This window comes from Alosa sapidissima, chromosome 8 (genome assembly GCF_018492685.1).
Source record: "Alosa sapidissima isolate fAloSap1 chromosome 8, fAloSap1.pri, whole genome shotgun sequence".
NCBI lineage: Eukaryota > Metazoa > Chordata > Actinopteri > Clupeiformes > Clupeidae > Alosa > Alosa sapidissima.
Window position 1 is genome coordinate 15,947,211 of NC_055964.1, and position 12,051 is coordinate 15,959,261.

Here is a 12,051-nt window from a genome sequence, read left to right on the forward strand (position 1 = left end):
ATATCAGTGCGCAGCAGCCTCCTCGCTTCGTTTGGCAGATTACGGTCAACACGTGTTGAACAGCAGGTGCTCCACTGTTACCATCTGGAGGTACAGCTCAGACAGGTAAGACAACTAAAAATGTTTTGGTAGAAATCTTTCTTAGTATATAGCTTGTCCGGGAAGTTCAGCTGAACGTGTATCTTGTCCATTTCCTCTTGATCGACAGTAATTCCTCACTTTGTCAAATATGCATAATGCTAGTCAGTTTTTATGTTACTTTCGTTTGTAGTCGTTAACGTTCACGTTAACGTTACTTGGGGCTTACCGCGTAGCGTAGCTAGTTCTAGCCATAGGTTCTAGCTGACAAGGAAATAGCTAGATAGTTAGCTTGCCTTCACCGACTGCCTCTGGACGTAAAGTTCGCTGTAGCTAGCTTGCTATAACAAAAAGCACAAGGTCACTAACGTTGTAACTTAGCTGTGTTTCGGCTATTTATATCGAGTCTTACACGTCGCAATAATTTGATCAGTTATGGTCTCGATTTGATTCAGCCAGCTACGCTACTTTCATAACAAACAGCATCCATAACGAAGATATTGATATCTGTCTGGCTAGATAGCTTGCTAAACGTAGCATCTCGATAGTATTCAGTTAAAAATCTTGAAGCAAAGTCGGTACAGGACTCCGTGACGTTAGTACAGTAACGTTAGCGCTCAGCACTTTAGTTTTGTAATTAGCTGTCAGCTGTGCTTTGTTTGAAGCTGAATGAACATGAATGAAAGGTGTAGCAGCTATGACTGCTTGTTATGGGGTGGTGTCTACTTATAAGTAACGTAAGTAAACTGTTACCAAAGACTGGCAGATTTTCTACCCTTCTTGAGTCAATCCTCTTAACTACACTGCAAGGTCACTTGACTTAACAACGAACCAAATGCGGGGAAGCAACATTAACGTGATGGATAACATACGTGAAGTTAGCTGGATTTCTGTTTAGTTTACCTTACTCTCATGACTGACTTGGGATGCACTCTCGATGGATCACAAAGCTGGCCAAATTAAATACCGTTAAAGGATGGTAACGTTGGGGCTTTTGTAAATGTTTTAAAGTATAATAGAAATAGAAAGTCTGACTGTTAAGTTGTTGTTGTTACAGTGACGTGATTTATGCTCTCAACTAACGCCGATGATTTTATGTTATTGTTCTTCCTCCATAATTTCTATTTCAGGATGTCAGCGGGTGCCGTCTTCTCCGTTATCCTAGCTATTGGATTAGCAGCACTTTTTTCAGCCGTGCACAAAATAGAGGAGGGCCACATTGGTGTTTACTACAGGTAATTAGGCTAGTAATTATTAGTTAGTCTTGCAGGCACCTTGTGATCTTTGCCCAAGGCCTTGTAACTTGGTAAATGTAACATGACTGATTGTTGGCTTCTGGCAATCAATCATTGCGTTTTAACCGGTTTATTTTACACCTGAGCCATAAAGTGATTTAGCTTTATTAAACCTCTGTATGTGTATTCACTGTAGGGGAGGAGCACTCCTAACTGCAACTAGTGGCCCCGGTTTCCACCTTATGTTACCTTTCATCACATCCTTCAAGCCTGTACAGGTAAATGTGTGCGTGTGTGGCTGTGTTTGAGACAGTATATGCTGCACTTTGTATCCTTAAGCAGCTTGACCATGTGCTTCTACTTTGTAGACTACTCTCCAAACAGATGAAGTTAAGAATGTACCATGTGGTACAAGGTATGTGTTACACATTCAATATAATCAAAATAATATTGATTTGCCATTGTAGGTATTTGCTCAATTTGTAGTACATCTCACATATTGCACCACTTTTGTCCAACAGTGGGGGTGTTATGATCTATTTCGATCGGATAGAGGTTGTGAACTTCCTTGTGGCTTCAGCAGGTTAAGTCAATATATTTTTATACTACTTTTGACTAGGCCTAGCCTACTGGAATAATCACGTGTAGCACAGATCATACAATAGCACATTAAACATTGTGTGACTGTGTGTGTGTGTGTGAGCGAGCATGAGAGAGTATGTGTGTGTGTGTGAGAGCGTGTGCCTGTGTGTGAGCGAGCATGGTCCGTGTATCATTCGTTCATTTGATAATCAATTTAGAATCCAAAACGAAAAAAGGACTTGTTTTTTCATTATTTGTTTATGAACCAACAAATAATGCTTACAAACCAACAAATAATGCTTTGTTTTTCAGACTTTTGATTTCATGATCAGATCAAAAGTAGAACGTTTAAAAAACGGCATCAGGCCCAAAACTGATTTTGATATTTATTTTTTCCGATTTCTGGGACCTGGAAGTCTATCCAAGTCACTTTCTAGGTCTAGACCTGTCAGTGCTCATTGTTGCCAATTTAGTGTCTTTGTTGCTAGATTTATACTTTATATTAGATTTATACTATAGCGAGAAATTGGGCGACATGCGCATGATGGCAAACTTGGTTTTGTTGAATCGACAGAAATGATGGCAAACTTGGTTTTGTTGAATCGACAGAAAATCATCTCCCTTCTCATGCCTGTTTCGTTTATGAACATTGCGTTCGCCCAAAGCGTTGACCCATGATTATAGAAGTAATGACTGGCCTAGGCTATGTAGTATCAGCCCATGTTAGGGAAGTAGGCCTAGATGTTAGAACGTCAGCTCCGATCATCAATTGATCTGCAGTAGCCTTCTGGTGAGATTACACCAAAGACAGTAGCTATGACAGGGAAACTAGGGACACATCGTTCAACAAGCATCAAAGGAAAGAGGGGCTACAACTTCATTCACAAACAGAGCAAATAATTCAAATCGAGCCATAGGCTTAGCCACAGGCGGGCCTTGGCCCGTCTACTTGTCAGTCTTGTCCGTCCAATTACGTTCATCATCTAAAAAAGACGCGCAAGTCAACACTGCTCTGAGAGCTCAAGAATCAGTCAAATCACAAACAGGCGGCAGCTTCGTTTAATTGTCAGGTGTGAAATGCGGGAATATTCCACTTTTTTTGTCATAGACGTTGCATGCCTATGGAAGGAAAGGCTTTGCTGTAGGATTGCCGAAACTGTTGCTTCAGTTTGTGATTTAAGTTATGCGACGCACCGTTGCTGGGTTCATGCCGTTTTGTGCAAGTTTAAAATGTTTAGCCGACTGCGTAATTTGCCGTTTTTGTTCAATAAGTTCTACTTTTCATGTCATGAATGTAACATGCCTATGATAAGGCTTTGCAGTTGTACAATATGGTCAATCTATTGCAGGGCTCTACAGTGCGCCCATTTCACTCGCACATGCGAGTAAAAATGATGGCGTGCGAGTGCAAAAAAATATTTAGGCGCACTGGTGCGAATGACTTCTAACCATGTCAATGTTTGTCTACAAAATACACCGCAACATCGAGTAACATTACTGGTGCAAACCATAGAATGACGTCGCGAATGCAGCATAAAAACTACACCTCCCATCAACGTTAGCAGTTTCGCGTTGTGACTCGCTAGTAATCGCTTCTATCAAATCCAAGAGCGCGCAGAAAAAGCGGAAAGTTAGACTAGCCAGCCAAGATGCAAAGATTGAAGAAATTAGTTCTTCTATCCACCGAATTCATCGGCTATAGGAGGAACAAGATGAGATTCTGAGAATGCAGTGAGAAAAGGAAAGCCTAACAAGCCTTTTAGCCCAGTTGACGTATTGCTGCAATATGCAAATAGCTGTAGGCACAAAGGCACAAAAGTAGCCTCCAGTAATACTCCCATTTTATTCAAAGGTAGAACGCTACTGACAACTCCAGGCTTCCACGCATTCTTGTATGTTTACACTGAATACAAGCTGAAGTGCAAAACGAAAGTAGGCCTAACGTTTGCCTAACTGCCCCCATCAATGCAGATATTTCAAATAAAAAATAAAAGTATAAAAAAAAATATATCCTTGATTTTTGTGGAAGAGCAAATGGACTGTTTTAGTAGTAGTATTCGGTATGCAGTCAGATAGGTTACCATAGGCATATTTGGATTAGCTACAGATGGATTCACAAATAAATAAATTAGCCTACATTTGGCAGGATACTTGATATACAGGCTGAATGCAAATATGGCAATGTATTATATTATTTTACATTAACAAAATGTAGGAAAAAAGAACAGACTGAAAATAAAATAGGTTTAAAATCCTGTTTCCTGTAGCCTAAATGTTGTCAGTCATTCTTAATCTTCGCAATTGGTGCACTGGCATGTTTAACTGTTAGCTGCAGTGTAATGTTAGATTATGTGTAAATTAAGTACAGAACTGACTGTGCGCCCACATTTTTGTCTGTGCTCCTACATTTTTTAACTTGGGCACACAAGTGCTCCTGGAAAAAAATGTTAGTGTAGAGCCCTGATCTATTGTCATAAGTGTGTTTCATGTGACGCGCTGAAGCTAGGCCTACATTCATGCATTGTTTTGCTCCAGTTTAAAATGTTTCTGCCTAATTTGTCAGCTGTGATCAAATGTTATACTGTCTGTTATAAGCCTTTTATGTCTATGTCTGTGTGTCTGTATTGGGTCAGAACTTCTGAGAAGTCCAAGACAAATTTCCCCAAGGGCTAATAAAGTATATCTATCTATCTATGTGTTCAATAAATTCCACTATGTCATAAATATAACATGCCGATTAATTAGTATGGTGTATCTCATCTAGGCTTCTCTTAGGCTATGTTCAATCAAATTGGCTTTGCCCACCCTTTTCTTTCTGTGCCCAACCATTTGAACATTTCTGGCTACGCTAATCGAGCATAGGAGTAGAAAAACCTATTCCTTTAGACTGCCGACTAAGGGGGGAAAAAGAGATTCTGTTGCTCTGTTCGAGTGGTCATTTAAATATATATCTTTAGGTTAAATTGTGTGTGGTAAAGTTATAATCGGACTGGTAGGCCTAGTCCGATTTAACCATAAGCAGAAGCAGCAGCTGGCAATGGAAGTCAATAAATAATTTCCGGGTCAGAGCAATCGGAAAAAAATAAATATCAAAATCAGTTTTGGGCCTGATGCCGTTTTTTAAACGTTCTACTTTTGATCTGATCATGAAATCAAAAGTCTGAAAAACAAAGCATTATTTGTTGGTTTGTATCACATTCATAACAAATAATTTTTGTTTTTTCATTTTGGATTCTCAATTGAATATCAAATGAACGAATGATACACGGACTGAGCATGAGAGAGAGTGTGTGTGTGTGTCAACAAGGTGTCCATCCTGAGACAGTTGTAATTAGAGCTCCACCAAACTACCCCAACACAGCCCACATACCTATAATTGCTGTTGTTAATGTAAACCGATGCAAGATGCTTCAGAAAATGACTTGGATAATGTCTGTCCGTTGCTTGTGTGTTGGTGTTGTAGTTGTTGTAGATGTGGAGCAGTGTCACAGTCAGTTATAATGATACAAAACTCCAGACAGGCAGTCAGTGTTGTCATGTTGTAAATATATGTATTCTGTGTGTATTCTGCAGTGTATGATATTGTGAGAAATTTCACGGCTGACTACGACAAGGCCCTGATTTTCAACAAGGTCCACCATGAGCTGAACCAGTTCTGCAGTGTGCACAGTCTGCAAGAGGTTTACATTGGGCTGTTTGGTAAAGGAAGATATTGTTTTGGTTGTATTGTATTTCATGTGGAATTGTGATCAATGAAGGTTTTTTTGTGTGTGCAAACTTTGTTTTTCATATCCGTGTGATTTTCTTTTTATTTTTATATATATATATATAAAAAAAAAATACACCTGCACCTGTTTATTTCTGTACAAACCTGTGATGACTGCTCACATTTGAATCTGCACAATAGTTTTCATACTATACTACTCTGCAGAGGTGTGTCGTATGACTTATTTAAACATGCCATTTCTTTTCCAGACCAAATAGATGAGAACTTGAAGATGACTCTGCAAGAGGAACTGACAAACATGGCCCCTGGCATAATCATCCAGGTTAGTTGGTCCCTGTGTCTGTATAGAGGTGTGATCTGCCATTCTGGTGCAAAATTCTATCATATTGCACATCTTCTGCCAGTGTTCTTGAAACAAAGTGTTGAAAGGCTGGGATAGTCTATGCCTATGGCTTGGTCTAAGCCCCTCTGCCTGTTTTTTTTACTGATAGGACTTTATGAAGATCAGAGATTTTATTTGAGCAGGGACACAAAACAGACAGTTATAAGACATGAGCATAAGGAGCAATCTGCCCTGTCTTGAAGATCTTGTCTGTATATACAGTACCCTCCAGAATTATTGGCACCTTTGGTAAAGTTGATTTAAAAACAGGTATAAAAAAGAAATACATATTTTTAACAAAAACACGTTGCTCACAAATATTGGCACCCCTAGAAAAATCTTATATACAAAACCTAACAGAAGCATTTTCCTATCTAATTTCAATTTACCGTATTTTCCGGACTATAAGTCGCTCCTGAGTATAAGTCGCATCAGTCAAAAAATGCGTCATGAGCAGGAAAAAAACATATATGTCGCACCGGACTATAAGTCGCATTTATTTAGAAATGTATTTCACAAAATCCAAAACCAAAAACAGAGACTATGTAACTGGATTATTGAGGCCAAAAAGATTAATGAAGATGAAGGAGTGAAGGCAGCCAAGAGGAGGGCAGGAAGGTAATTGCAAAGCAACATTTTCACTGAAAGAAAATGCCATGAGGTGCACCAAAATGTATCTAAAAGAGATACAATGCAATCAAGCATTTTGGGCGATGTGGAGTCACAAGCTGGCAGCAGATTAAATGCTCATGAGAGAGAAAAAGATGCAGTTTTAGACGTGACCGAAATTATAGGCCTATAGGCCCGAAGGTAATTGTAAAGCAATTTACAAAAGATTCACTGAACAAAAATGCTGATATGATACATGATAATTTAGCTAAAAATGTGGAGAATACAATGCAATCAAGCATTTTTGGCGATGTGGAGTCACAAGCTGGCAGCAGATTAAATGCTCACGATAGAGAAAAAGACGGTTTTAAAAGGACGTGACCGAAGCTGAGGCAAGCCATGGCAATAGGCCTATAGGCCCGACGGTATTTGTAAAGCAATTTACAAAAGATTCACAGAACAAAAATGCTGATGTGGTACATGAAAATGTAGCAAAAAATGTGGAGAATGCAATGCAATCAAGCATTTTGGACGAAGTGGAGATACAAGCTGGCAGCAGATTAAATGCTCGAGAGAGAAAAAGATGTGGGTTTAAATGGACGTGCAGACCGAAGCTGCAGCAAGCAGGTGATATTTAGAAATGTATTTCACAAAATCCAAGACTAAGAACAGACATACTATGTAACTGTACACATTGAGGCCAAAAATATTGAGAATTCTACAGGGAATGTTAATGAAGACGAAGGAGTGAATAGTGGCAAGAGGCAAGCCGAAGGCTGCTGACAAGGCCCGACGCTAATTGTGAAAATGTCAAATGCTGATGTGGTACATGAAAATTTAGCTAAAAATGTGGAGAATGCAATCAATCATTTTGTACGATATATTGGCACAGGCTGGCATGCAGCAGAACAATTGCTTGGCTGGCCACGTCCGAGAGAGCGAGAGAAAAAAAGATGCACATTTAAAAGGGTCTCAATTCCAGCGCGGAATTGCGGGTATTACTTAGTATTGAGCATAATAATAAAAGTCCCGCAAATCTAGCCATCACAATGCGAGAAATTCCCACACATTTTACCCTGTACCCTGTCTGACATTAATATAATAATGGTGCGGCCTGAATGCGGGACTATTGACGGACCAACTCTGACTTCAATTGAACCCCATGCAGAGACACACACATGCGCGCACGCGCATGACCACTTTGGGGGTGCCTCTCTTTCGTTGCTCTCTCTCTCTCAGCAGGATTTGTCACCGCTGAAGTCAAATTATAGCCTATAGGTGCTTTAACATCAACCGCTATCGACAGGAAAGGAAAACAAACATTTAGCGATCAGGAACCGTCAGGAATTTTGCAAACACAGAAGCATGACCGCCTAGGCTATAACGCGAGAGAACATGGATGACTTCTCTATTTGAAGTTCGATTGCGGACGTGAACAGACAGCTACAGACAAGGAGCGCACATTAGGCCTACTTTCACGTTCTGTACGTATTCATTACGTAAAAGATAATTAGTAGCAAAACAGCGATCAAATATTACATGGCAGTGCGTTTTGTTTTCAAATGTTTTCATGCATGTCTCTATAACGGGTGAGGAATGTTTAGGAGACTCGTAAATCCTCAAATTTAGGCTGCGCAAAGCACAGCACCTTTATTTGGCCATGGCTTGTATTGAGTCAGCTATATTAGGGCTGGGCGATATATCGGTATTACGACTACGACCGATATATTTTTGAAAACGATATGTAGTTGAGACAATATCGTAATACCGGTATTATGTCAATTAATGGGCCATTTTATCAAAACCACTTGCTCCTCTGTGTTCAGACCAGTCAGATAGCCGCAGCTCTGCTCAACTGCGCCCCTTGCGTGTGCACGTTCTCCCTCGCAGCACTACAAACTTTAAAACATGACGGACACTGAGTCAGATTTTGTTTACCTTGATCAGAGGTGGGTGCTGATACCTATTCTGTCGGCACATCAACGGCTAGACCGAGAATTCTCGTTGTGAAATCAAAATTCCACTGGAGCTCCAAGCGGTTTTGTACACGCAGATTTAAGTTACAACACTGTTTAGCAGCTACAGCTCTTCGACTCACGGTAAAATGTCATTTTTGGTACATAGCCTAGCTAATTTAAATACACTGATGAATGCTTGCGTTTAGCGACAGTAGCAGATCTAAAGTCCTCAGGGAGACAACCTAAACGCTGATTTTATTAAGAGGATATGCACGCGACTCGCGAGCAGTTAGGGCATCGTTTTTTATGATTCCTGAAACCCCATTCAATCGTGCATAGGGATTTTTCTTACGAACCGGAACATGCAAAAATGAACGCATACAAAACGACGGTAGCGTCTATCACACTCTTGATGAGTGACTCAGTTACGTTGTTTAAGTAGACTAATTGTTTAAAACTGTTTTTGTTGTTGATAGCAACATGTCTAGGCCATCTCAGTCTACATTTGCTTGTCATCTAGGCCCTATCAAACCCTTACAGGTAAAAAAAACTGCATTGTGTGACAAAACTGCAGGTTTTTTCAATATTGTTGTGCCCAAAACAGCCTATTGCATTGTGCAGTACAATGTAGGCCTGCGTTGTCAGTCAGGGTCAACCTTTGGTCTTTTGTTATTTGCACAGCTTTATCAGAGCATCTGTAGCCTATGCCTATTGTAGGCCTATGTTATTGTTTACACTTTTTTGCACAGCTCTGTTAGAGCAGTCTGAAATTAATATAATTAAAACTGGCTGTGTTGTCATATGTTGTGTTGAGTGAATATATGAAGCACTTCGCTCTTTGTGTTTGAAATATCAATATCGTATCGATATCGTATATCGCCAATCAGCCCCAAAATATCAGGATATCAGTTTTGGTCCATATCGCCCAGCCCTAAGCTATATAGTCCTTTAGGCCTATTTCTTGCGTTTTATTGTGAGACATAGGCCTACCTTTCATTTGGAGCGGTATGGCTATCAAAAGCAGATGTTCAATTTGAGATTTAATTTACGTTTGTACTGTTGATTATATTGCTAAATATCGGGACTGATGACCACTGAGATCTGTGGGGTATTTAATGGCTTACTATTAAGTTTCATAGTGTCGGGATTTCGATTGCCATCCACTTATTGCGAGATAAAGTATTCGCACTTTCATTCATTCGTTTGCTGTGCTGCAAGGGAAACCTTATTCTGTATAGCCAAAGAGGTCTAAGATAGCCTAAATTTAGTTATTTTTTCAATTATGCATGATTTACTTTTTTATAAAATTCATAGGCTGATGCCTGGCAGCAACAATTGTGTTTAAATGTAGGTTACTGCTTCAGCCTCTAGCTCAGAGGTGCGGCATGCGACTAGCTTGAGAGCAATGAGAGCAACATGTTGGAGACTCATGGTGTAGGACAATGACTTTTCATTGGCAACAATACCAACCAACAATATAAAATATTAAGAAGAGCTCTTTTATGAGTTAAATTGAAACAAAATTATACTGGCTTTTATTTGTCCAAATCTGAGGCTATAAATAGAATCCCTGCCATAATTTGACGATTTAGGTATGCACGAGTGTTAGTGCAAGCACTAATCTCTGACTGAAAGTGCACAGGACTTGTGCATTTAAGAGCGCTCTCTCGCGGCTGTAGACGTAATGTTTCACATAGGGTTCATGTCAGTTAATATAAATTAACATTTAAAAACATGTTCAATTATATATTTTTTCATATATAAGTTGCACCTGACTATAAGTCGCAGGACCAGCCAAACTATGAAAAAAAAGTGCGACTTATAGTCCGGAAAATACGGTATTTAAGTTAATCAGAGTGTCTTTGAACTTTCAGAAGTAGTTCATGACTTTCTTTTTCACTAAGGTATGAAAATAAAGTGACACAGAGGCTAAATCCTCTAGTCATTTTTCAACATGGGAAAGACAAGAGAATACACTAAATCTAAATAAAAACAAAGCATGTTGACATTTGTAAGTCAGGGGATGTCTATAAAAACTAGGTACTTTGTTGAAAATGCCTATATTTACAGCTTGTAATCAACTGGAAATGTGACAAACATGCTTGGACAAAGACCAATGGTTATCTTGCCCCCACACACATTATGGAGGATGGTAAGATTCCATAAGAACCACTGTTTGAAAGTTACAGAAAACGGTATCATCTTGGGGTCACCCCAAAAAATCTTCAAAAGTGACCTCACTGCTAATAGGTTATTTAGAGGACATACCAGGTAAATGCCTGTTCAGTTTTTTTAATTACCAAAGTAAACGGCAGGAGTTACTGAATGATACAGTGACTTTGTCTGGAAGTGTGGTCTATTGTCAGATCAAAATGAAAATGGCGCTCTTTAGCTGGAAACACTTTAGGTGTGTTTGGCGTACATAGAAGAACGACTATACTGAAAAAATCCCCATACCTAATGAGAGTTATGGTGGAGGGGCTGTGCTATTGTGGGGCTGTTTTTATTCCCAAAGGCCTTAGGAACCTAATTACGGTGCATGGTATCATGAACACCAAGAAAAACCTGAACATTTTCAAAGAAAATCTATCAATCTCTGCCAAGACATTAAAAGTTGGTCATGATTGGATCATTCATTAGGTCAATGAACCAAAGCAAACGTCCAGATCCAAACAGATATGGTTTACTGAACACAAAATCAAGCTTCGGCCATTACCATCTCAGTCCCCTGATTTAAACTCCATAGAAAAACAGTGGGGTGAGTCAAAGAGGAGAATGCAGAAGTGTGGACCTAGGAATCTAAATATAAGTATATAGTATATTTGATCCCCTGAGGGAAATTTGGTCTCTGTATTTATCCCAATCCGTAAGTTAGTGAAACACACTCAGCACACCGTGAACACACAGTGAGGTGAAGTACACTAATCCCGGCATTATTATTCTCCAAATTTATGGGGTGTCATGGGAGAATATTACAAGCTGTTTTATTGGCAAAGGGAGGCTTAAGAAGGTATTACAAGCAGGGGTGCCAATAATTGTGAGCGATGTGATTTTGTTAAAAATGTATTTATGAGATTTCCCTTTTTCTCCGAATACAGGCATGAAAACTCCTCACCTTTCGGCGAAATTTGCGTTTTGAATCCAAAATGGGAGATTTCCGTGGTTCGCGCAGATCCGATGAGAAAATAGTGTGTGTGTGGGGGGGGGGGGGTTACAACTGAGTTTACAAATCACGCGCAGACGCGAACGCATCTTCATGCGTTGTAAGACAAGAGCCCAATTAAAAACTTGTCTGATCCAGCAACGATTATGTGAATGCAGCCCCTATGCATTTAGCCTATTAAACAGTGGAAGATAATTTTTTGCCACGGATGCAACGCGAACAGAACGCTTGCGCTGGAATAGCCTCCCTGTCTGTGTGACTACAGATATATGCGTCTGAAATGTCAGCTGGAATGTGAGCCCGGCGAGGAGAGATGC

General features: G+C 39.7%; 1 protein-coding gene and 1 long non-coding RNA gene across 4 annotated transcripts in view; one reads left to right on the forward strand and one right to left on the reverse strand.

Annotated features, from left to right (window-relative positions):
* Positions 1-12,051, forward strand: part of erlin2 (ER lipid raft associated 2) — a 23,701-nt gene continuing 11,650 nt past the window's right edge. The window contains exons 1-7 of one of the 3 annotated variants that reach the window (XM_042099756.1): positions 1-105; positions 1,209-1,313; positions 1,510-1,591; positions 1,682-1,728; positions 1,835-1,896; positions 5,469-5,594; positions 5,871-5,944. In XM_042099756.1, the coding sequence (XP_041955690.1) occupies positions 1,210-1,313; positions 1,510-1,591; positions 1,682-1,728; positions 1,835-1,896; positions 5,469-5,594; positions 5,871-5,944 (495 nt within the window). In that variant the 5' untranslated portion in view covers positions 1-105; position 1,209. The other 2 variants (XM_042099758.1, XM_042099755.1) reach the window with 2 other exon arrangements.
* The window catches only part of LOC121714739, a 22,592-nt gene continuing 21,549 nt past the window's right edge, over positions 11,009-12,051 (reverse strand). Inside the window, exon 3 of the long non-coding RNA XR_006033415.1 lies at positions 11,009-11,088. This is a non-coding gene — a long non-coding RNA (uncharacterized LOC121714739). The remainder of the gene's footprint in view (positions 11,089-12,051) is intronic.